This window comes from Neodiprion virginianus, chromosome 4 (assembly GCF_021901495.1).
Source record: "Neodiprion virginianus isolate iyNeoVirg1 chromosome 4, iyNeoVirg1.1, whole genome shotgun sequence".
Lineage (NCBI taxonomy): Eukaryota > Metazoa > Arthropoda > Insecta > Hymenoptera > Diprionidae > Neodiprion > Neodiprion virginianus.
In genome coordinates, this window is record NC_060880.1 from 21,228,185 (window position 1) to 21,254,907 (window position 26,723).

A 26,723-nucleotide genomic window follows, 5' to 3' on the forward strand; every position below is an offset into this window, starting at 1 on the left:
TCTATGCAGTTTTAAATCTTGAAAGTATTCCAAATATTACGTTTACTAAGGAACCAATAAACAGGGACTAAGTTAAAGAAATGGTATACTACTCAAAATATCTTCCTCGTGGACATTGATTAGCGATCGATCTTCCTCTGTGTAGTTTTGAAAACACTGCAGCATCTTCGTTCCGGGAAACGGAAAATTTTGGATTCCATTTTACAGTAACCTCTAGTGACGTGTGACGCATAGGAAACGAGATGCAGAACAAAAGCGAACGATCTTTGATACGTTGACTCGTGGATACGAGATTGTATGAGATTTTTTAGGCAGTGTTTAAGAACGTCAGAACAAAGCTGTTACCCGGGGTGTTCCTAGTAATCAATTTCGACATTGTCGTATATACCTCCAAGTATCAAAGTCCACGTATCTCAAACTCGAAAAAGTGCTTAACAACCCCATTCTATACGCAATTATAAATAAAAACACCGTGAAATTTTCATTCGACGCAAAAATAAACAAATGACATAAATTCTACGAAATTGCTATTGCTCAGACTTGAATGGACGTAAGTGACGCGTAAAATTTCATCAATTTCGATTGATTCGATGCTTTCATCGGAATCTATTCCTCAAGAAACCTCCAAGGCCGCAGGGACAATCGGTTTGGATGCACCGTTTCGGTGATATTGGAAAAAATTCTCGTAGTCGGTAATTACAACCAGGGCCCTTCCCTTCAAAGTGAAGTATAATCGATAGAGAACATGCAACAAAAACTCCTTAAGGATGCGCTAATACTGATGACCAGTCTTTCAAGCGTAACTAGTAACACGCTCACGTAAGTGAAAGTAGGTCTTGTTAGAAAAGTGTAAAACAAGTATTCTCTCTTACACGGATAGTATAACCGTGATGTAAACTTGCCGAATTTGGAACATCATCGCATCCTCTAGAATCGCGTGATGATTTTTATCGGAGGACCAATTTGGTATGTTTGCAGTACCTTGATCTGCAATAATCACTCGATAGTGAGCGACGCGCTAGTTTAACTTCGATTATGTGTTGAATTACATCAATTCACTAGCTTGATAGCCTTCCAACATGACAATTTGTCAACACCACAAAAGCCGTTTTCTCCATCAGTTTAAATGGGCAGACAAAACAAGCCTCGTGAGAAACGCAACATTGAGTTTAAGGGCGGAGTCGAAACGCAAGCATTAACGGTTTGTACACGTAAGTTAGTCACGAGAAGGTGACAGTCAAGTGTCGGCCACTGGGTAGGATCGTTATGACCGAGCTCGATGAAATTGAGGTATTCTTCGTTAACTGAAGTTGAATCAGACACGCAGCAACCTGCATAAACGACTTCGAGCAATACATTCGCTGATTAAACTCAAAGTGTATCCGTACCAAAATTACCTGACTAGTAAGATTTGGGTAGCAAAATTATTCAAGTTTCACAAACTGAAGGATGGTATACGATTTTTTAAAGATTTAGGTCAGTAGTAAAAGGCTCGTTTGTATTGTGAGACTAACTATATCCTCAGCAACCAACTTATTAACGTCATTATATTTAAAGTGATACACAGCTATATCAATGTGAAATATTACAAGTGAACAACAATTGAAAATCGCATGAACACTCCGATTGCAATTTCTTATCATCATTATTAGCACATCCAATTCGTCTGTTCGTGAAATCATAACAATATACTCGGAGTCAATTTTACCTAATTTTAAAAAGAAACAAGCTTGTTCTGATATGAAATTGCTTTTAGTCTCGTTGAACACTGATTGATAATTGATACAATAATAGGTCACTGGAGAATCATTTTCGAATAGACAACTTGCCCCTTGTGCCGAATTTACGTCAGCATGCTCAGATATTAAAACGTCAGAAACATTTGCTTCATAGGGAGGTCAATTTTGTGAGTGATTTAGCTCGACAGGAAATACGAACGGAGTCTCATTAGCAACACAGAGTTGGGTTCTAAAACGAAATCAACCCAAACGAAGTGTAAATAATATAAAGTGAAACCAGATATGAAAAGTTCTAGAGACGAGGCTAAGGTAGAAAGAAATAATAAATTCAAGTCTAGAGATACCACAAATTCAGATACTCGGGGTAAAGATAGTTCGCCCTTTTCAAAGTCCATCAACGCGGTTTACCTGCAGTATCCTTGCGATCCACCGAAAGAACTGGAAGTATACGCTTTGAAAAGAGCCTTTCCGACGGTGAGTATTGCAGAGTGTGTAAAATTCATGTGTGATCGCTTCGCCAAACGATAATTCTGCTGCGCAAAGGCTAAAATGTCCGCAGATTAGTCAGTCGTCTTCGTTGAAATACAACTTTTGAGCTGGAAAACAGCAAACAAACAGAAATGCCAAATATATATTCTGAAATAGCAGAACATTCGTTACCCACTTGATCACAGAGGTGATCACTGAATTTTTGTCCTCGACATTTTCTCAAATCAAAGCAGCTGTAACGTATATAGTCAAATTAGGTAATAATAAGCAAATTAATACAATCAGACACACCACATTATTATTTAATCTTATGATACGAGCATGTGAGGAAATATCCCAAGTCTTCAATATTATGGGAGAACTTGAGGTGGCTGTCATTTGTTTTTGCAAACAACTAAATTTTGGGGTATTTCATGATAAAAGTTTTCCCTGCTTACCCAATGACTTGGATGTTAGACTAAATTTGTAAAAAAAGATAAGGAAATTATGTCTTAACTCTGAAATTTCGTAGAGCTACATATAGCTCTATTTAAAAATTTCATGTAGCGTCAAAATCGTGATTGTAATTAATCTGTTTATCGACTGGAGGCGCAAATTACCATTTCGATGCCTGCATTAATAAATCTTTTTCGTGGCAAAAGTGGAATTAATCTGTAAACGTATACGAATCACAATTATCGTCCATGTATCTTGAAAAATGTATAAAAATTAGAAATGAGCTGACAAATCACAAAGTCCATCACTATAATATTGAATATTACAAAATAATTGTGCTTAAAGTCTACCAGATCTAATCCTAATCACATGGAAAATTACCATCTTAACAGGCATCAAACAAATCGGATGTGACTGGTTCCTTATCTGCCAGAAAAATGCCCTCCGTATCGTTAACTTTTAAGGGAAAAATTTTCTAGTATTGTATATTCGAGGAAACCTACGCTGCTTCGGAACATAACAATTCGATACATTCTTGATGTAAGATTATCTAGTAATAAAATCAAGCTATGGTATCGATTTTTGGCCAGCAAGTTTCTTGAGGCAATGTCGCGTTGTATGCGTGACTTGCGGACGTCAAAGTTGCACTCGTTCAGTTTGCGATTCAATCGTTTGATGAATGGGCTAATGACGTGTGAAGATGTCATTATTCATTACGATTGTAAGTACTAAGTAAACTTTAAAATACGTTTCATTGAACATATGTCTAGTGGACTTGGAGAACGCGTAAATTTGGATTACTATTCAAATTTTGTTGAACAAGGATATTGCGTACAAAAACGTTGCAGACGTACAAAAAGCATGTAGTAGAGAATGACGAATTTATTTGTGTGCCCTGTACACAATCAAAAGATAGTTGTTTCGTTTGCTGTTGGAAAGATCGATAAATGTTGCGGGTACGTACGTAAACGTTCCTTTTAAATTTTATTCCAATCATTGAAGGAATGGGGTGAGTAGGTATAAGTGTTGTACAAATGCGGTCGCAGTTAACTGGTCATACCGTAATGAAATAGTACCAATTTAAATCCAATTCGATGAGGTGGAGGGCTAGCCAAATTCCAATGTGCATGTCACAATGTAATCACATTTGATTTTAATAACATCACCCCAAGTACTTGCAATTTTCAACTTGTTCTTTCCAATTAATGAAAACAATGTTTCTTAATAACAGTAATATATATAAAGTTGATATTTTTTTTTAATTACAAACATCCATCAGTAATACAAATGGCTGATGAACGACACGATACAGACACTCTCTAAATATTGTATTGGCGGTTTTCAAGTTTTGTGAGGAGTTGGAGCAGCGTAATAGAATCATAGATATACGCGTTCTTTCAGATTATCTCTCGGACAACGTGTCGAAACTTCTACAGTACACGACGCAATGAAGTCAGGTCTCAGAAAGTGGCATTTTGTACTAGAAATTTCAACATTACATTCTATGAATCCAGTTAATTCGGGTCGTACCAGCTGCTACCACTATGTGTGATTGAAATTATACTCTTTACACAACACTTTAATTTAAGGTACACATTTATTAAGAAATAATTCTTCTCGATCAATCCTTAGGGTTGGGTTTCGAAATAGTTTTATTCTCTCGCGAGGTTGTTTAATTATCGCTGCAATAGCAGTACTTTAACTTAGGTTTGTGGTTTCTGAATCCAAGAGTTACTTAATTTCAGTTTACTTGCTCTGCACATGAATTTGGAAATGATTCTAGGTTCAATTTAGTTTTCTACTCTTCGATGTTGAATATCGTTTTCATATTGCGGCGAGGCAAACCTAACTCGCCTCTTTATAGAGTTTTAAAGACATTAGTCGAGCTTGGTCTGGCTTTAAATACGCGCGCCGAGCAGCCATGAAGGGTGAAGACTCGCGAAGCCGAGCTTTCGACACGCCGGTTTGTGTTCAGGGCTGGGCGAGGAGCCTTCGTGCTACACTATCTTAGGGAGCAACACGTGCTCTGTTGAAAAATAAAGTGAAGGGAAGCTAAAGATTGAGTGAGTGGGAGTTTGAAGATCAGTGAGAAAGAAAATGAACAAGGTACGGTGTCGATGTGCATTCTGTGTAATTTCTAACAAATCCAACACGATCCTCTTCCCAAAAGAAATTGCTTGACTTCGATTGCCGGGAGTTTCGAACAATCATCACCATCCGGTGCCGATATGCACACCACGATCTAGTCTGCACCCATGTCCAAGGCAAGTTGGCAAAATAGAAAATAGTCTTCCTGAATTTATCCGGATTACGATTTCGTGTTTAGCCGTCGCGTTTTCGATAATTCTTGCTACAATATCCAGAATTATTCCTTACTGTCTAATGTCTAATTATGTTCTGTGGTACTCGATGTTAGAATACGTTCTGCTTTCTGTATTTCGAGATTTCTGGAAAGATGGAAGTAGGAGGAGTTTGAGAAGGAGCTTTCATTGGTGAACTAGGTTTTTAGGTAAGTCAGCACGAGACGATTGGTCTGTGAGGGCCAATCGGTGGATGCTGAGAGAACATCTCGTTTATTCGCGTTTCTAGGAACGGAAGATGCTGCGAAATGCTTACGAATTTCTCATCTCACGCTCTTCGTGTTTGCCGCGATTACTGCCTGGACGTTATGCTTGTTTGCGATAACTTTTCAAAGTCACCTAATCTCCGCACATTTTTGAATAATTCAATACAGTGCCTGAGCAAAACGCGTACCTGACTCAGGACTTAAAGTAGAGCAGATGAAGCAGAGAGCTTTTCTGACTCCAGGGGAATTTACTTTGATCAGAATTCAGATTCACGATTTAAAATTACTAAATAGAGGTTAGAAAGAAGTAGCATCTCAAAGAACCAGAAAAGTAGACTTAAGGCAACCAAATTTATTTATATTATCTCGCGAATTTTGCGAGAGAACCAGCGTAATTTCTACAACAGAAATTGATCAATATATTCACCAACAAAATACGCAGAGCAAATCAGACTTAGAAAATAGCTGAGCAATGTGCGTCTTTATTTTATTTTTGTTAATTTTCTGCTGTATGATTTTCATCAAGGATTCATTCCATTTATAAATAAAAATTCAATATTCTGTGCGCATTTCATTTTGCGCATTCGCAATTATTTCCTTATCTGACTGAGTTAGGAATTATCTCGTTAGCATGGATCTGAGCAACGGCGATACGAATTCGGTGTACGACACTGTCATTATTCCGTGTCCGATGACCGATATTTGTGAATCCCGGGTCTGATGGGCAGTCACGGTTAATACCCCAGATCCGCAGTTAAGGAACTGGTCGCAACTCAAAATGATAACAGGCACGGGGCAGGCTCGCTTTTTTTCACCCAGCTCTGCAGGACGGCCGCGGCAACGGTAATTAAAAATTGACCGAGCCCGTGACATAGATAACAAGCAGCGACTGTATTTAACCTGAGTCTTGCGATGCGGCAACGGTGATAAAAAACTACCCGAGTTCGTGAAAACTCAACTGGAACAAGCAGTGTAGGATTTTTGAGCGAGCTAAACTTAAACCTTTTGTACCCTATTCCCCAGAGCTGGTTCCCTTTCTATTCATTACAAATAATCAGTAACTCACTAGACTGTGAACACTTCGACTACTACGTCTTTCACGAGCAAGTGCTCCGAAAAAAGACCAAAAATGGTTACAATATATACACAGTATTAGAAATATCCAGGTACGGTACGAGGGTTGCATCACGCGAATGGAACTTCGGTACGTTACTTGAAGCAACGTGGATGGAATTTCTCTTCTGTTGTTCTTGAATCGTGATATATTTCTAACGACGTGTCGGAATATCTGGTGGCCAGAAACTGTTTTATTGCCATAGTTTTTTTGACGAGCGTTTTCCCCTGATTAACTCTCTGGGCCATCCGGTAACGGCTTGATCCGTTGCCGTTGCGACCGCGTCAATAGAGATCAAGTTTCGCATAGTTTCGTCATATGAATGTTTCTGTACTGTTGAGGGCAGCGTGCGCAAGCCGGATCGAGTTCTAGTGTAAATCAACATATTCACATGCAACTCGAAAATTTATTTCATTACGAAAATGGTACTTTCGGACGGACTGCCTTGATTGTGGCTGCTCATCCTCCGGGAATGGAGCTTTGCCAAACCCGTGAAATATCTTTCCATTCTCCGCCAGTGTTCGGTGTATCCTAGTGAGTAACACGTCCCTGTAGATCTCAATCTCTAATTTTCTAACAACAACTATTCTAGCAATACAAGTACAATATTAATAACTTGACGTTAGTTAACTTAATGGTGAAATAAATATACTTTTGAATAAGTAACAACGCAACAGATGAGTGTGTAAAATTGACAACTCTCACAAAGCTTCACGGTAACTTGATGATTATAAACGTAATACGAATCTTTGAATGGTAAGAAATACTGTAAGGGTACGAAGAAACGTGACAATAATGTAGGTTTCCGAGGAGTTCTGGGTAAAACTCTGATATTTGTTGCTGATGCTGTGAGTGATTTTTAGCGTCTGTTTGCTGAAATTATTCATGACAGCGAAGGCTCTGGAGGGAATGTTTTTTTCCTCGAGTGACTTCTTCCTGGGGGGTGCTGCTTTCGGGGCTGCGGGTGTATTTTTTGTGTTGTTATTGCGGTACGTACATTAATTACTCCACTCTAGACATTTTATAGGAATAAGTTTGAACATGGCCTAGTGGCGGGAGTTTGTGGATATAGTTGCAGATGTTGATGAAGCTGCTAAATCAAAGTGTTGAGATGTACAAGCGATACAAAATTGTTCCCAGAATCGTTATTGAAATGACATGTTACCTCATCATTTCACAAGTTGAACTCAATTATTGGATAAATATGTGTTAATATTATAGGTACCTAAGTATCACATTAAAGTCAGTCGTCCATTCGAACAAGTCTCCTCTCTTACTTTCCAAAAGACACATCATTCAGCCACAAATTTAGCAACTTTGGCAAGTTAGTAAGTAGAGAGTTAAAAATATTGAAAACGATTCTTCGTGGTGTGATGTTTAGGACAATTATTATCCAGAAGGTAACATAAAAACGACGTAGCCCTCGCGCAGAACCGCAAGAGGGTAAGTTTACACATTTGGTTAATGACATTGCTAAATTTACGAGTTTGTCAATGTTAATTTCTTACAAGTAGACAATACCGTTAAATTTCAAAATTTACCGAAAACGAAAAACCGAATTCTTCGAATAATCAAGTTGTACACGATCCCTTGATGGATTCGGATTTTTCCCGATCGCAAACAGACTTAATCCATAGAACCAACTGGCGAAGCGATGCCACGTAATTTTCCTCATACCGTGCACTAATAATCGTTCAAGTCTTTATCGCCTGCTAGGAGCTCATTGCAGGGATCATGTGATATTTTCCCAGGTCATGTACAACGCAAGCGATTCGAATGTGCGGCCTCGACGCAATAACTTCGTAGTAAAGCACGAGGCTCAGAATGGCTCGGCGGGTCTAGACATTAATTCCACGAAGGTCAAGAACAAGGATGGCAGGTAACATGATTCACCTGCCACGCGTCTATTTCAGTCTGAAATTATTTTTTCGGTGACATACTTTTAAGATATATCTTGCTAGGCGAAAACGTTTCTCTTGTCTTTCAAACGCAGCTGATGTCAGACATCAGTTTTTAGAAAGAATTTGGAAGCTCAAATGGTTCTTAAGTTGGTGTTTCATTGACGTTGCGAGATTTGAGAGTCTTGTTTCTTTATCGAATTCTTTGCAAAGGTAAGATTGTAGACTGTGCCAAACCCTGTTTCAACGTACTCTTCGTAGTTTTCATTTTTCAGTCAAGAACTGAATTTGTGCTTTTCCCATGCAAATCTTCAAAAATCATTTCAGCAGTACACCGTACCGTACAGAGTAGTGAAATAAGCATGAATACTTCGAGGGCTGGAGCCTAGAGGGGCCTCATTGATAGTTTTTGTTTGCCTAAGACGACCCAACTTCCATTAGGGCGTATCGACTAGAGTCTAAAATTGGAGTCATATGAGAAAAAAATTTTCGGGGCGATCTGTCAGAAGGTCACAAGCCTAACGTTTTTCAACGTAATATTGTCAAAAGATGACACAAAATTTTCAAGTGTTTCAGAAAAGTATCATCACCCAAAAAAATGATAAAACAAAGACCATCTTGTTATCTCGTAACGAAAAATGACCCAATACATTGTTTTGAGATGAGTATTCAGTGTCTTAATAACATATCAAAATCAAGTTGATTAGTTGAACTAATGAAACGGAGTACGTTTTTTTTTTTCAATTCAACAAATTGATCTTGTATGTCTGACCTTCAATCTCTAGAGCCTTTCCAGTAAGTGAAAAATTAAGAACGGACTGCAAGCTTACTGCGATATTGTGTTAGATTACAGTTTCCGAGAGATGGAAGTCATCTTTGCCTCAAGAAGAATAAGATCGGTGTTACTGCGCAGCAGTATTGCTTGACGAGTAGCTTGCATGGACTAAGATATGTCGGAGATGCCACTTTGTCGATGCTCGAAAGGTGAGATTTACTCTTGATTGAAACAAAAGGCATCTGCTCCACCATCTCAAGCTCCAAGCCACATCTTATACTTATTTTTGAATAATTTGAAATGAAATTTCCGGTCAAACTTATACGGCACTATTCAGTCAACTAAGTTCTGAACAATAATTCGCCGAAAATAATTTTTTAAACGAACCATATTTTGACAACGCGTTTCTAAATACAGATAGTTGATTATGCGCGATGACCCATATTGATACAACTGGAAAATTTTTTGTCACGGTGACAAATTAAATGGTCATCGATCGCACCGGGCAATATTCCTCTGAAAAACTGCGCGCAGGACACATGTGTATTAGACGCCTGTTAAGTACGTAGCTCTTGGAACGATGATTCGACATCACAACACAGAATAGCAAGGTCCAACTTCATAACGTATAATTTCTTGAGACATCGTATAGCGCTTGGTATTTTTTGAAATTTAACCACGGAGATTGGCGATAAGTTTTTCGTGTCTTTTTTTTACCGTGAATTTATTATTTGGTTCTTGGCGGCCTTGTTTATAGTCTGAACGTTTTCAATTGGAAATAATTCTACGCAATAGATAAAAAATTTTGCTACACAAGATATTTAGAAAACAGTTTTCTGATACAGTCGATGTTAAGTGTGAAGTGTTTTTGGAATAAATCTGAAAGGTTTCGGTGCTATATGAGACGTGTAAGACTGTAATTTTCACAAAATTGCACACAATGTGGGGTAAAAATATTTACACAGAAAAACTGTCTCCAGGTTTTTCTGGATTTTTTCATTCATCGTAGCCGTTTTGACAGCAGCATATTACATCTGGAATCTTTATCAAAAGTGGACGGACTCTCCCTTAATAATTTCTCTCAGCCCAGACCCCGTATCGTTGGTCGAGATACCGTTTCCATCTATAACTGTGTGTAATATGAACAATGCGAAGAAATCCGAAGCTGATCGTATAAATCAAGGGTCAGTAAGAAAGAATTGCCGCTATGAATCGATTATTAGGATATGTCGAGCTTGCCTATCACAGAATTGCTTTATATTTCAGAACAGATAATTTACAAAAAGTTCTACTTAACGATATTTGTAAACTTGAGAATGGAACATCCACTAACGATCTCGATTCGGAATCAGGCAAGTGGAGCAACGTACAACGTTTCATGATAAACGTGAGTGGAACTGATGAACTAGTATTTCTCTATTGAAATCGATCCAGGCTTACCGATAATTTGTAACACCAAATGTCTCCGTCCCTACAGGTCAGCCAACCATGCACAGATATGCTATTCTTATGTCGATGGCATCAAAATACTACAGAATGTGAAAAAATCTTCAATCCGACATTGACTGACGAAGGCATTTGCTGTAACTTCAATGCCGTGCATCGAAAATACTTATTTTATAATCCGTAAGTACAGTACGCGTTAACTTCGTCCTTGCCAAAACTGTTTGATTGTCAAGCTCAAATCATTCTTTGGAAGATAAACCTAAAAATGTCCTCAAAGAGTCCCCATAATTCGGAAAGATATCCTTCAGTTTCGCCTAAGAGTCACCCACAAGATGCTTGAAGTATACTAAAAAAAGGCTAACATCACATGTTACGTTATGACGACATTTTCAAGACAATCTTTGCTGGGTGCTGTTAAGACCTGCTTCGCATTTTTTAAAATTATCGTAATTTGTTAGGTAAATTAGTAATCAATGAGCTTCGGGCGAGGGATACGGCAATGCATAGAATTTTCAGGGTTTCCCTGGTCATGTTTAAGCTACAAGAACTTGTTGAATATCGTTTAAAATTATTTCTGAGATTCACTAACGCAATCTCACATAAGTACATATCTTATTGATATAAATGAGTCACATTTCCGAAATATAATTGTTACTTTTTTTCGAATTAATTACAATTTCGAAACGGGGTTGACGGATCATTTATATCGTGCGTGAGTGATGATAATACTGAAGAATATCACTTTTTCCAAAAGTTTCCCAAGCAAGATTCACTTTGGTGTGTGTATCTGTTTCATACGTATGATTGAACAGAATTTGACGAACATGCAACAATACAATTCAGTGTACGCTTGAGTGTACTTGGCGCAAGGTTTTGAATCTCAGATGCTTTTGAGTAAGATGATAACTCCTGCACGATTTATTGAACTTCTTCAGACGTGACATGTCTGATTTGAACGTGACATTTCCATTCACGAGTGTCGACTGGACTCCGGAGCAAGGGTACGCGTCAAAAACGCCTGCCGATTCCATACCTTGGAGACCGTATGGTGCAGGGAGACATCTCGGACTTACCTTGGTTCTCGATGCTGAAATCTCGGAGTACTACTGTTCATCCACTGCCAGCATTGGTTTTAAGGTACGTGAACGTATCTCACTGCAACATTTAATCCAGCACGAAACATCTCAGCGAATCAAGAGTTGAAGGCGAAAATTGAAAAAATTCCTTCGTATTTCCTAAGCGATTGATTCTACGATGCTTTACAGCATGCAATTTTCCAAAGGATTTATTCGGTGAATCCCAGTAAAATTACTTGTAGCTTAGACGTATGTACTTACCTAACAGTGCGACCACTAAAAGTCGTTTCGTATTTGACCTTGCGACAATGCTCTAATATGCATATAAAATGGAAATCGGCACCCGTCGTGACCAGGTTGAAATCGGTTGAAGCACCCCGAACAGATATGCAACTATACAATTTTATTAGGACCGTGAATTTATTATTCCGTACAGATGCTCCTGCATAATCCAGTGGAAACCCCGAAAATAGCGGATTTTGCGTTTACCGTAGAACCTGGTAAAGAAACAAGAATCGTGATTCGACCCACCGTCACATCTGCAAGCAGATCGATAATTAGGGTGCCAAGAAAAAAACGGAGGTGTTTTTTTACCTCTGAAAGATCTTTGAAGTACTACAGAACTTACACGCAAAGGAATTGCATCTTGGAGTGCGAGGCTAACTTCACCCAACAAATTTGTAGCTGTGTTCAACATTACATGCCAAGTGAGGAAATAGTACAACCAAAATACCGTAACGCCTATTAACGTGCACAAAGGATTCGATCTCATTTTACGTCAACACTTGAGGTCTAACAAAGAATTTCTTTGTTTTTATCAAATAATTCGTAACGAACTTACGGATGTGCAGTCCAAAACTGAAGATTGTATCACATAATTCGACCGAAACGTCTGAACAAGCCAGTCTTATTTCAGAATGGACTGTACACCACTGAATTCTCCCTGCACTCTAAATCCAACAAACAAGATAAACAACCAGATACTTATCAAATAATGACATGGTCAGGCTGGAAATACCGAATACGTATTTAACCGATGGTGAATTGTTGATTTTTTTTATCACTGTAACGGTAGTTAATCGCAAAATATTACGAATTTCGAGTGTGGATTATGTAAAACGTAATTTTTCATTTTATCAAAGGTGATGCGAGCAGGGTAACTGTTATTTTGAATGTAAGTTTTGGTAAACTTGGAAAATGGTTCGACGGTATGTCGATGATTCAAGTTTAGACAACTTTACATTACAACCCATGTGCGTGCTTGGATTGTAGAGGCCACGTGTAATAACGTTCACATCTCTAACAGAATCTCGATGCATATTATGCCTAAAGTACTTACCTATTTTTGACTTAGAATCAGCAAATACCACTATATGTGGAAAAAAGGATGAGAAATGTGCGGATCAGGCTCGACTCATAATGGAATTGAAACTATACGACGACGAAAATACTACAAGTTTGTTCAACGCAAGCCAAACGTGAGTTCATATTTTAATATTCACTAGTGATTAACAATAAGTGCAATTGGCGTAGGGAAGGTCATTCGATGATCACCAAAACATTCAGAACTTCGTGTATTCCATTTAAATAAGACTAACAAGTCGAAAGAAGCTTTAGAGTAGTACCTACGGGGTTTCAGTTGGAACCCAACTGTGAGGTCTATTTTGACGATTCCAGAAAAAATGTTTGAAAGCGTGGGCCGGACTGGGACTTGATCACGGAGCGTTTCGCTTCTCGGGTTACTGTATCTTCAATTTTTGTTAAATTCGTCCATTTGGCCATAGCAAAGTCGATATAAATGTGGGTTACGCCCTTCTGGCGGAAAAATCGCCTTATGAAATTTACGTGTTGAAGTATAGGACGTATCCGAATGGTAGTAATGACATTGGAAGTGAAAAAATCGTAAATTATACCCCTCTGGTCCTTGTGAAAGGACGTGTGAAAATTGAATGAAGTTCACGTACATGGTGAAGCATTTCTCGTTGTGCACAGCTGCCAACTCGTTGGTGCGAGTGAGAACGACTCATTTTTTCTATAGCTCGCTCAAGGAGCTCTCTTTTGTCGAAGGTTCCGGTAAAAAAGAGTGCATGATCTAAACACAAAAAATAAGAGACAGAAATATCTGATTTGCTCACGTAGGCTTCAGAGGAAAGCAGGAATTCTTGTTCATACTTGCGGGTACTTATAGGCAGTAGATGATGATGCATCGTGTAATTTATATTCAGAATAAATCGATTACATTGTGACCAGGAACTGAGAAATAATTAATTTGTGAAATAGGAGTAGCTGTAATTGTTGGCCGGGATGCTTTGAAATAAATTACAACGCAGAACTTTCCCAGAGCAAATTGGTTCGGAGTTTTGACATTGATTCGGACTACATAAAGAAGGACAGAGAATACTTCGTGTGAGTACGATATTTCAACACTTTAATTATACCTTTCAATGTCCGTATCATTTTTGGAAATGAAAAACTTGATTACTGAAATCCGGTTGTCTGCCCAATTACAGTGAGTTTCAAGTCTCACTTGAATTAATTAAGCGTACAGAATTGTAGACTACTGTACAATTTTACTCTGTATAATCAAACAAAGGAATCTCAACCCTTAGAGATGAATGCATGGCGTCAATAGATGGATTTTTAGGTTGCTTCGGCAAGCACTATTATCGTAAAAGACAGTCAATCCCCAAACTTCAACACGACACAACGTGTTTATGAAATACACATTTTGCCACATGTTTGTCTGTGTTTGCTGCACATGCTTTATTTTATCGGACAGCTATATTATTCTAAAGTAACTGAAGTTACAACATGATAACGAGTTGACGAGCATCGTACTGCTTCTCCAAAAGTTCCATCGCTGACAAAAGCTTCAGATTTTAACAAGGTACATCGGTGAAGTTACACGTCACAGCAGAGTCTGGAATATTAGACTTACGAACATCAAATATCATAGTCAGTGTTACGCTGATGGTTTTCCCTCTCTATGATGTAAAATTCCCGTTCGATTGCCTGGAGTTTGAAAATTTTAAATTATATTTTTCAAACTTTCAGAGAAAACATTGCTGTAGTTCATCTATATTTTGTGGATTCGCAATTTACGGCACATGTCAAAAATGAATTATTCGGATTCACTGAACTATTGTGTAAGTATAAATCCACCTTTTCGTTCCTAGATGGAATGAATTGAATTATGTTACGCAAACAAGTTATGGCGTCTGCATAGTTTTTTGATTGACATGGAATTTCGACTACAAATTAAGTTTCATGTAACAAGTTCTTTCCTGTTTTTCGGGGTTAATGGTTCAAATTTCGTCACATATTAGTATTTTTTAAAATACTTCTTGTCACACTTCCTCATGAAAATGTGATACACATATTTCCAATACACAAAGGATTATTGATCTAGAACATCTTTAACTCGATTTCTTCAATGAGCATGTATTTGAAATTAATATCTACGAGTATTCCATTTCTTGGTGTCATAGGTCCAAAGATACTTCATATAACATTGATATGGCTTACGCGTATTTTTTCACCTGCGGCCCGTACGTAAATTAAGTAATTAAGTAATGCTTATGATCTCCTAAGCAAAACATCTGATATTTTCATCGTTAATGTCACCATTGTGTAAAACTTTGGCTCGTCAGGCACCAGATACCTTTAGTGACAAGTGTGCTGAACAAATATAAAATAGAATTTCAATTACTGTAAGTAATGCAAACCAAACCGATAAGAAGCGAAAAATTGAAGTAACTAATTCGAATTTCAGCAAACACTGGAGGCCTACTTGGACTATTTATGGGTTTCAGTTTCTTGTCACTAGTGGAGATAATATACTTCATCACTTTGAGACTCTGGTGTCGAATTTATAGACGAAAGTCACTGTCTCTACAAACTCCTCTTCAAGTAATGCCGCAGCCTCATCAATATGCCACCGTTTATCCGTTTGCTCAATAGGTAGAACACAGATACACTGAAAAAAAGACACGCAGCAAGGTGACGTTGTACCTGTGTATTGTACGCTAATGAATACATGTTTGATTACAAGTAACTACGGAGAGACGGTGTCGATAATGTACAGTACAAACGGTTCACAGAGCTGCGGTACACAATTCGTAAATACGTATTTTAATAGCAAAAGTTAATAAACGATCTGTAAACAGTACTGCAAGTAGCATATCCCTGTAATATAGTATATCTGCCACATATACCGAATAATATCCGCAATATTTCTAGAAACAAAAGTACGAGACGTTAAAATTCGTTAAATTCGATGGTTATCGTCTGAGCAGATCGAATATGTATTATTATATTGCATATTCCAAGTTTTGCATTGTCACACCTTGTGCCCATTCAATTCAATCGATGAGACTATTTCTGATAGAGTATAAAACAGTAGATGTCACCAACTGATTAAGATAAATATTAACTTAAAACAAAAAGAATAATTTTATGCTCACGGCAATGCTAATAAAAGGAAGAAAATATTTAGTTTAGATAAAAAAAGAAAGATATTTTTGTTGCTGTACCTATAAATAGAGATTTGAGTTGAATTACGTAGGAGGTATGTATGAGTAACGGATCCCTTATCGTTAGTCGAAAGCTTTCGAGAATGGCCACTCGAGCCGGGCGCTACAATCGGTTATAAAAGACGTGAGCGAGGGTAGCGTACCAGTTTTGAGGATAGTCCGTCGTGGTCCAGACGTGGTAGAGACGAGAAGCGCTCGAGACAGTCAAGTTAATGTCAGTTTCTGAGTTAAAAACGGTACGAGGGGAGAGTCCGTCAATTTGAATTTGAACACGAGTAGGCGCAGATACATGTTAGACGCGCCTGGTTCTCTGCGGCGTGGACACCGAGGTGTTCATGTCAGCTCGTGGAGATCCCGGTGTCAATAATGAGCATTTGCATGTATCGAATGGATTCTTTTTTTCGGGTTATTGGTATCGTTGGAAGAAAAAATTGACGGCTCCTGTGGCTTAAACTTGAGGTGTTTTTGGATCGAGGTGGGTGTAAAATGTGTGCTGGAGCTCCTGACGTCACGATTGATGAGTTAGTGGCGGTGACGTGGACTTAAAAATGTCCATGTGACCGTGTTGGGACTCTGGCGTGGGTTGCACTATTTGCATGCGCTAAATTTCGATTTTCATTTGTGACTACTTGATCAAGAATCAAGACATTTTGATACATCGTGGTGTATTATAATGATTGTATCTGACATGGGTGTACGCCAGGCTGTGATGAATTATGAATTATAGAATAGGAGAGGATATGAACAAGAATGAAAATGATCTGTGATTGTGACCACGAATTTGTAAACTGTAAACTCGTTGAGTCGGTGACCGGTAGTGTCAAGGACGGTAGAAATATGAGAACGTAAATATACGAAAACAGAAATGAGCATAATTAACCTTCAGTTCTTTTTTTGCTTTTGCCGTAGAAGGTATAAAAATCGCAGGTTATACTTTATTTATTTCTTTATTTCTAGTTTGGGATATGTGAAGCAAGAGCCAGATGGTACCTACTTCACCATGGTTCATAAATCTTAAAAATATTTATTTATGAGGTCGCAAGTCAGTCATGTCGATGAACGATCGCAAATTAATAAATTAAAATACGGAATCGATATAAGAAGATGTAGAAGGTTCGTTGTTGATCAGGAAAGGGGGTTAATTCACCATTGAAACGAGTATGAATTGTGGACACACCTGATGCTGCTTTCCATATGTATATCTAATTGTTAGTTTTGTGTGAACGATAATTCTGAGAAAATTGAATGAATAGTCGTGTCGAACAGTTAAAACTGCCGAGAAACAGGTGTGGTAATAATTTACAAGAACAAAAATCAGCACCCAATAACTTTATTAACGCAGCAAGTCCGATGGAGTTTGTGAATTGATTAGTGCCACTCTGACACGTCTTGCAGCAAACCCTGCGCTGTTTCCGGACGAATCAATCGCCTGCAACGAATCATCCTACAAGGTATTTCAATGTGAAGATGGATTGGAAACGGGAGATTTAAATCGACAATTATTTTTATTTGCTGTATTTGTCGAAATATATTTTCACTGTATAAATCAAGACGATTTTTTCTTGGTACATTATGGATAGAATTTATATACCTTTCCATTTGATTTTTTTTTTTTTACATCAGCCTTAAAATGTTCAATTTTTTCAATGCATTCGTACAGTTTGAACCATGTAATAACGTTGTAACTGCACAAAAATGTGAAGTAATAAAACAATGTTGAGAAAAATTCACCTCCGTGACCGGCTAGAACGTCAGAATCGGACCTTCTCTGTGATCTAATATATCTGAAACATCGAAACGAAGTACGTTCAACTAAGTGATTACAGTTTTCTCCAAGTTGTGTCGAACTTTCATCCTACCTTTGGCTATGCTCCACCAAGGTAGCGTGATGTATGTCAAGAAAGCGTTGAGAGGAACTGACTGGGCCCGCCGCGTCTCCTTCCAGAAGTGAAACGTCTGCGTGAATCCGCGCATGGTCCACAATGGATTGTACGCTCCGTCGTCGAGTTCTGCCAGCAGACAGACAGGACATCGGTAACTACACCATCCTTACTTGAAATTTCGCAGTGACACACCCTCCACCACACCCAAAGTCAGAGGCTTCTATATCTCAATGCTCAATGATCTTTTCGACTACCAAAACAATTGATTTCTCTACATGATTTGTCGCCATTTTCTGACAGCCGATTCAACGTTTATTTTTTCACTGTCAGTTACCGAATGCATGACTACAGTCAGGCACGGTTTAAACGCATGGAATTTGATACTCTATGAATCTTTGGAACAAACAGCGTTTGAGTTTCTAAATTTTTTGCAGCATTACAATCAAACGAAAAGCCGAAACATTCCGTTGCATTGGTACCCGTGAGGGTACGATCACTTTTAACCAAGATCGAAGCTCCACACGTCCAACGGACCGCTTGTGAAGCATGACCGACAAGCATAAGGGATCACCCCCAATAATAGAGTTTCACGACCTGTATATATGACCGTGGTTGCAGCTGAGCGGCGTAGTTCAGTGGTCAGAGCAGTCACGCGAAAAGCCAAAAGTCCTTGGTTTGAATCCCGGTCCAGTTCAAGTCGTGAACCATTTACCATATTCGCTAAAATGCACGTCACGATACTCACACTGCACAATGAATTTCGCGTTCTGGTGCACGAAAATTTGTAACTAATACTGGTCGACTTCTATCGATACGTTGTACTCTAGAGCAGTCATATCTTGAATTTTACTGTGATAGTTACCAATCATGCATTCCACGTAGCTTTACCAACAACTACCAGCAGAGCATAGTTTGAATTCGAATTGTTCAGAATGAAATTGTAATTAGTTTTACCATAGTTATCAAGGAAAACGTAGAATTTGAAAGGTTACGCTAGCTTTATATCACCTGTACACAGTCATGGAGTTCGTATTTTCACATCTCAACATACTCTTCTTTTTAATACTCCGAAATGACTTGGAAATATTTTTTCAGCGCTGCATGCTTCAGTGGGCAATAGTAAAAGCAGCAACGTGTTTGCGCGAAATGCTCGACATTACGATTCATCAATGTGATTGACATACATTTGTGTTATTCACGTTTATTAACACAAGAACATTAATTGTTCATCTTCATGTTATTTCGGTACACATTAGAGTGGTCCTTATTAGAGTTTGAACGAACTTTGAAACAGTCGTCCGTCGAATCGGTTCTAAATAATTCAAAAACAATTCCCTAATTTTGTCTATTCTTCATCGTAACCCTGCCTGTTAGAGGGTGGATTTCCCCATTTAAAATACACGTGTTTCGGCTATATTCTCATTATTTGATGCAAGAGTAATAATTTTCAAAAAAATCTGTAACTAAGAAATTTTAGTGGGCGTTGGTGCGGTTATCTAACGAAAAATTTCGTGTTATACCTGACAATCAAAATAAATGTAAAAACGTTGGGGAAAAATTAAGGCATCGTTCTTGAATTATTTGGAGCGGATTTGGCGTGACTTTTGAGAAAATCGTTGGAGCCCTAAATAAGGACCAACCAGGTATGCATATTATATGTATATTTATTGGTCACTATCTGGTGGCCCAAAAAGTTTTGAGGAAAATGCATCGTTTCTTACAAACAAAATAAATCTCTGCAAATCATGTCAGACAAAATTTTTCCCACATCCCTATCTTAGTTAGTCAATAAATCGTTCCACACAAAATCATTACAAGTCATAATTAATAAAGTCATGCATTATTCGAAGAGATGTGTCATCAACACTGAAAATTAGTAACGAGTGCATTCATAACCGAATAAATCTTGCTTTAGAAAAATTGGACAACTATTACGATTTACTCTTTTGAAACGCAGATAAATAACATAAGCTTCATAAAGTTATTCAAAACTAAATCTTAACCATCTAAATCTGCTGTTGTAATAATTTCTTTTTTCGGGCTAAACACGCCTGACGCATCCTTAATTTCTTTTCGATCTGTTTTAAATGCATCGTCTACTTTGAATCCAAAAATGTCTTTTCACTCGGAACGTTTGAAACGCCAAATTTTTCTCTACTTCGGGACCTTCATGGCGAGTAACCCATACCCTTGGAACTTCAGAACACGCACATCGAATAGAAAAAAATCAATCGAACAAATTATTTCAGAAAAAAAAACGTGATAACGTGGTCGCAGGCAAACAAGCTTGGTATACAGAAATATGGCTGACAAAAGTGTGCAGTAGAATGAGAAGCGTTCGGAACTACGATACAGACTGTGAATGAATTTCAAATGTATCGCAACGTTTAGGCAAGTAAATGACGGTAGATGCAGTATGTAAGCGCAAAGATTATTCGCATCGTCAACCTCGTCGTTGCAACCGTTATAACTATTCTTATAATTGTCATAAAAATGGCTGATTACCCTGTGAACCGGGGCGGCGCGGGAGCTCGCACCAATAGTAGATGGCCGTACCATCGGGAGTGACCCGATGTGGAGGCAGCGGAGTTCCTCGAAGGCTTCCGTGAAGAGCGCGTCGCCTTCGCCTTCTGGGGAGTGTCGCACTTTGTTTTTGGGCGCATCCATTGGTTCTCGGTATTTTAGTGTTTGCGTTTTTGTCGCAGGGCGTCGACTCGTTCTGGTTTTTGTTCTTGAGGGTGTCATCGGCGATAACCGTCGTTCCATTCGCGAGTTCGATATCGCCACTGTCGATGGTCCGATGGAGCGACTCGGCGCTCAGACTTTCCGTACTCTTAAACATCCGACGATCGGCGTCGGTGCTCACGGTGTTATTATCGTCCGTGTAATTCAGAGGCAGCTCCTCTTTTCCGTGGACTAATATCGCTCCGGAGTCTAACTTTTGCCGTACGTTGTCATCTGTCAGACACGGCCCTGGTGGCAGTATTTCACTTCCGACTTCGATATGGTGATTCTGGGGGCCTATCACGAAACTCAAGTGAGTAATGGTTAAACCACCCCGTCGCTGCTCTGTTCGGTATCGTGAAAACATTTTGAAACATTTTCGATCGGTCTCTCAACGCACCGATTCCTGTACTAACATCGAACTCGACACTCGCTACGGCTCTGATTTGGCGAGGGCGTACAGTCCGGTAGAATAAATTTTAGAACAATACAGTGATGAGGTATGAAGGAGGTCAAAAGTGAAAGCGAATATTATTAAGTGGAATTTTTATAAAGAATTGAGTTACCCCAAATCAGTTGTAGAAAGTTTAATTAATAAGCGGATGCTGGACTTCCGTCAAATACTGCAAATCATATCATCGGTTGATCACAAAAACGTTATGTGCGAAATCATTGCGTGGTTAAGATATCAAAAGTTATGCATATTTGAAAACATTATCGTGATCGCAAATTGATTTTAAGTGAAATTATATTTCCATCAATCTTTGAACTGTATACCAAGTGTATTCCTAACATACCGATCGCACTTCCAAATTTCCACGTCTGTTCTTGATCCTATATCCGGACTTTAACGCTTTGTTTACCCCAGTAAAAACCCGTCATATCCGCCTTTTCTCCCGTACTGTGATTCGAAATCTTTGGAATCTCCAGAATCCCGTCGTTTCTTATTCCAGATACGCGATCATTTAAGCTCTGGAAAAATTAACCACTTCAGGATCTCTAATTTGTTATTTCCGCTATACGACCTCTAATTATGTGCAAATGAACGTGCTTGGATTTTCCTCAATACCGATATGGCTAAAAATTCCAAATTTCAATTAGCTACGTACGTTCAACGAAATTCGAAGTTACATCCTTAAACTGTCCAGTTGGTGTAATTTAAACTCGGTACGTTTCGCTTGGCCTTTTTTCCCCAGCAACGTCACGATCACGATTTCGAACTCCATTCCGCGGATCAACATCGAATGACGTTTCAAAGTAAAGATTTTGGCGAGGTGGGCAGTTTTGATTCCACGATACCACAGAGCCGGGTATAATCCACCGAATCCGCTGAAGAGACTTGAATGTCACTCGACACGCCGCACTCGCTCACTCACCGCCAGTCTCGTGATAGGCCTCCTTGCGACTGGGTGACACATTTTCATTTGGAAGTTCCCGGGAGTTTCGTTGTTTCCGGTTGACGTACCTCGCAGGCAGTAGAGGCGATCTTCTCCGTTGCGAGCGTGGACTTCTGCTATTTCCAATCAAGTGTGGCGAGCCCCGCCCGCCCCAGCTGCAAGTCTCCTGCACTTCCGCTATAAACGAACAGCCAGCAAACCAGGAACGACAATTAATTAAAGAAACAAGCTCGCATAAGGAGATACGATGTGTTCTTGTACGTGTGCTCGCTTCATGATACACCTGTATGCTGGTCTGACAATGTCGTGTACTACGCATGCCTAAAGACGTCTCTTTGGTTGTGCCAATGCGTGAATGCGGAGCTTCGAATCAAGTTTAGACTTTCTGAAAATCCTCGTAAAGGTAATAATTTTTAAGGAACATCAGATTTCGCTGTGCGTTTGAAAGGGTCAACCGTCACTGCTGTATATTTTGACAATGAGTAATTATCGAGTCGGCCTGTTCCAATTAACTGCCTGAAGTGAAGATAATTTTTTATAAGGTTTTTGCACTAGTGCCAGTATATTGTTTGCAAGGAATGAAATTACAGCTTCTTTTTCGCCTAGTTTTTATGAGTCTAATTAAAGCATTGTGCAGAACAAAGCAATACTCGCTATTTCACTAGTCGTAGATTTGATGAACATAATATTGCTCGTAAGGTGTTCTAAGCATGCTGCACATAGACGAAAGCCCGTGAATATGGTCAAATAAAAAGCTTAGGAAATTTGAGTCTCGCTGTTGGTTTCAGTAGGTATCGCTACTTCGATATTGAAATAGTTTTTTATTTTTCTTGATATCATATTTTCGTGATACCTTGAATTGAAAAACATACGAAGATTACAAGAGCTTTTGCATTTCACAAAATTCGCGACGGTACGAACAAGTGAATGTCCGATTTACCGAGGGTCGAGTTTATTCCGGTTCGTATCAATGAGATCTGTGTAGCAGTTTTCTACCATAAACGTTGAGGATAAAGTGCGATTTCTAATATATATAAAAAATGTTGAAAGGTTTGAGTTGAGTTATTTTTCTAAGATGTTTCACGTTTTCTATAAAATTTGGTATGACGTTTTTCGTATCATTGGCATCGCTATCTAATTTTGATTTGGTTGAAACCAGGATCGCCACAATACTAAAAAAAAAAAAAAAAAAAAAAAACTGCCATGCAAAACATTTAAAGGATAATATTTTTCAAAGAGAATGTGAAAATCTCTATTGTGACAATATTTTTAGGATATTTAAGACTCCATTAATGGTACTTTAATCTATAGATTATAACGGTTTTTATTCTGCCTAGGAGGATACTTGGATTCGTGATTGACGTTGGAATAGATTCCTAGAATCACAGTAAGCGAGAAAATGTAATTTGATTTTTTTTTTTTTTTAGGATTTCTTCATAGAAGTATTTGAGAATGCATAACAAATTTTTTGGGATCAAGATACTTCCGAAAGCTCGTAAAAAATTGAGAGTAAATTTTTTTTTCAAACGAACCGTTTAAATGTTACCCGATCCAACTATCGATATCGCACGGCATAATTTATTCGCATTCTCTCAAGGTACGTATAAAAATTGAAAAATCCCGTAAAAATATGATATTTATCTACCTGAGATTTCTGAGAACAGTTTGCTGTTTCTTGAGGATCGGAGCAACAAAAATTCTATACGTAAATAATCAAACAGTGACGTCGCATAGACTAATATAAATATTTTTATCCTAACAAACGCGACTCTTCTTCCGTGATAAAAACAGTTTTCTACCGCGTTCATTTGCATATAGTTTTTCATAAAGTGACTTTCAGCTTCGGCTCTTTTCACGCATTTTTCAACCTATGTATCCTAGGAAAAAGAGAAGCTGTATTGAAAATATTCTGGAGCATACTGCAGATTTTCAAAACCTATGAACTTGAGAAATACGATTCATGAGTCATGCTTACACATGATCTAGGGATTCGAAAGAAGCTTCGAGTTGAGAAGGAGTGTGTGCAGCTACATAAATACATACATGTTCATGCAGAGTGTAAACGAATGATAAGAAGATAAGAGTATGCTTGTCGAGCCTTACGATTTAATGACGACAGAATCGAATTCATTGTATTTGAGTTGAAATTTCAACGCCATTATTAGCGACAGTAAAACACTGTCTACTTCTCCGCGATGCGGCAAGAATCTAAGTCACGTGAAGTTTTTCATAAATACGTATAAAATCAACGAATGTTGTAAAATTACTTCCGCAAGCTTGCGTACCGTTACGGTGTGCATTGCAACCGATGATCGATTAGTCGCGCATCTGTCGTTACCATTACGTAAGTCCCGCAGGATTTAGAATTACCATCCCGAACATCGCCCGCTTCTATCTCACTAAGCCCGTTGGCCATCGAGTCCAGTCCCTCGTTCTCTGACCGAGCTTTCGTGGCCGCAGAATCCGGCTTTGTCCGCCATCCGCCGCGAACAAAGTTGTTCAAATTCGCACTCGGATCTGAGAGACGTCTCTGGTGACGGTACATGAAGATCTCCTCGGCGTCATCCCAGTCGGCGTCCCACAAGGCGTCTGTAGCGCAGTAACCTGGCTCGGAAGTCGGAGTCTCGGCGCCGGATCCTTTCGGCTTTGTCACGGCCATTTCTGCGTGACCTTTACCTGGGAAGGAAGCAATGGAGTAGATTTCATCCAAAGAAAGCGTACTGTACCGGTAGCGTACAAGTCGGGAAATCAAAGACACTCGGACCCTACCTTGAGGGCCTTTCATTCGAACGAACTCGACCCTCTGTGACGCTGCTCCAGAAAAGAGACCGAACGTCATTCGCTGTGCCATTTTTGTACTCAAACTAGACTGGAAAAATAAAGGGGAATTATTCACAGGAGGAAGTGACGAAAGACATATTTTTCGGTCATTTTCATTCCGTAACATTAACAACAAATTTATTTACCGAGTTCATTTTATTCTTATCATACAAATTGAGAATAGCCGTTACGTGAGTTCAAATTTGATTCGAATCACCCAAGCTAAGATATCAACGATACGACCAGAAAAGGATTTATAATTGATATGTTAAAAATTATTAATCCACTATGAACTACTGTTAAATGACGATAGTGTTTTCAATTTGAGTCTGATATATTTGGGTGTATTTCCTTTGCGGTAGATATCTCTGGAAATCGTTAGAAAGCTATTTTAAAAGTAGTCATCTCCCGAGTAGATAAAAATTAGATTAGAGTAAGCATGGTACAACAGATGATCGTCAACAACATTATTTTCTCGTTATAACTATAAAATAATGTTATATTTTTTCATATATTTTCAAGACAATATATGAGAATCTAGTCAGCAAAAATGTGCCCGAAAACGTGAGACTTGAATGAAAATCACCAAAATCAAAGCGCGGTACAAATTCCTTTCTGCAATTGTTAATATCTTAACTTAGCTGTTCGATTTACTGCTCAGAATCATTTCTTCAATAGTATAGAAGCAACGTCGTTTTATTTGTGTTCCCAACCATTGACACAAACCATACAACTTGAAATTCTTTGACTGTTTTAGAGTATTTTTTTTTTTATTTTGACATGATTCAAATAGAGCGTCTCATTTGTCTTTAACTGTTACCAACTCACGTTGACGAGGCGCGACGACTGGCAGTCGAATCTACGTTTACTCCGAAATACCCTGAATTTGGTTGTATACGTACCCTAGCATCATATACTTTCTTTAAAGCGTCGTAGCGGATGGATCCGAGAAAAATGACGCCTTGAACAGCACCGTCTCTATCCGAAGCCACTAGTTCAACACAGACCATTTCACCATCCCTGACTAAGATATCACAGAAAACTTCGTCAAAGTTATCCACCATAAAACAGATGTGTGGGTAAGTCATTTCTTCCAGGTCGCCCTTGGCATCCATGCGACGGCGGCTTGGACTAGCGTAAACTTTTTGCGAGTGTCTTCGAAGAACCTGAAAACACGGTTATGCTTAGAAATCGTCATATTTGCTTCAGCAAAAGTCTGTGGAGAAGAGAGAAGCGGAGAGAAAATGATAGAAAATTGAAAAATGGTCGATGAGGTATTCATTATTTTACTCGCTAATACCTGAAGTTCTTTCGGGCTCGTTCTAGTGCAGATCGCCAACGTGAGGGTGTAATCAAATTGATGCACTACAAGATTCAGGTACACAGTTTCTTCCCAGTCAATATCTGGATCGCCAATAGGAAGCTTCTTGCTATCCTTGCGGAAGACGTCAACTTCTGTTTCGAACTTGGGTAAGTAACGCGACGAAGTTTTGACGTGTTTCTTGCGTACGAAAAATAGCAGATCGTCACCGTCTATGGTGTGCTCTGCTTGGAATAGGAAGTGACGCACGAATAAGTCTGTCCAATATGTTGTACCCTGGAGCATGACGAAACCCGAATCTAAAACAACAATCTTTGGCGTTTGAACTCTAACTCAAGCGAGTGTTTATCGGATGATCTTATTAAAAAAAAAACCATCCAAATAAATACCTTGACGTACAAAAAGTATTGAAATCAATCATTATTGCCAACTATATAAATATGAAATAAAAAACGAGGGCTGCAAGAAAAAATTCGAAGATAATATTCTTTGGCGGACCTTTTTAGAG

At 38.7% G+C, this 26,723-nt stretch overlaps 2 protein-coding genes across 4 annotated transcripts in view; one reads left to right on the plus strand and one right to left on the minus strand.

The window, feature by feature from the left end:
- On the plus strand, nucleotides 1-17,781 carry LOC124303847 (pickpocket protein 28). Its single transcript, XM_046761598.1, has 11 exons — nucleotides 1-1,476; nucleotides 9,088-9,225; nucleotides 9,997-10,200; nucleotides 10,283-10,403; nucleotides 10,494-10,642; nucleotides 11,398-11,599; nucleotides 11,975-12,245; nucleotides 12,893-13,016; nucleotides 13,819-13,944; nucleotides 14,593-14,684; nucleotides 15,311-17,781. The coding sequence occupies exons 2-11, from the start codon at nucleotides 9,215-9,217 to the stop codon at nucleotides 15,496-15,498; spliced, it is 1,488 nt and encodes a 495-aa protein (XP_046617554.1). The 5' UTR covers nucleotides 1-1,476; nucleotides 9,088-9,214; the 3' UTR covers nucleotides 15,499-17,781.
- The window catches only part of LOC124303845 (uncharacterized protein KIAA0930 homolog), a 13,527-nt gene continuing 4,472 nt past the window's right edge, over nucleotides 17,669-26,723 (minus strand). For 2 of the 3 annotated variants that reach the window (XM_046761592.1, XM_046761591.1), the window contains exons 2-9: nucleotides 26,195-26,514; nucleotides 25,797-26,060; nucleotides 24,844-24,943; nucleotides 24,445-24,750; nucleotides 22,054-22,251; nucleotides 20,459-20,974; nucleotides 17,930-18,079; nucleotides 17,669-17,854 (exon numbers count right to left, since the gene is read on the minus strand). In XM_046761592.1, the coding sequence (XP_046617548.1) occupies nucleotides 17,814-17,854; nucleotides 17,930-18,079; nucleotides 20,459-20,974; nucleotides 22,054-22,251; nucleotides 24,445-24,750; nucleotides 24,844-24,943; nucleotides 25,797-26,060; nucleotides 26,195-26,500 (1,881 nt within the window). In that variant the 5' untranslated portion in view covers nucleotides 26,501-26,514 and the 3' untranslated portion in view covers nucleotides 17,669-17,813. The remainder of the gene's footprint in view (nucleotides 17,855-17,929; nucleotides 18,080-20,458; nucleotides 20,975-22,053; nucleotides 22,252-24,444; nucleotides 24,751-24,843; nucleotides 24,944-25,796; nucleotides 26,061-26,194; nucleotides 26,515-26,723) is intronic. The other variant, XM_046761593.1, reaches the window with a different exon arrangement.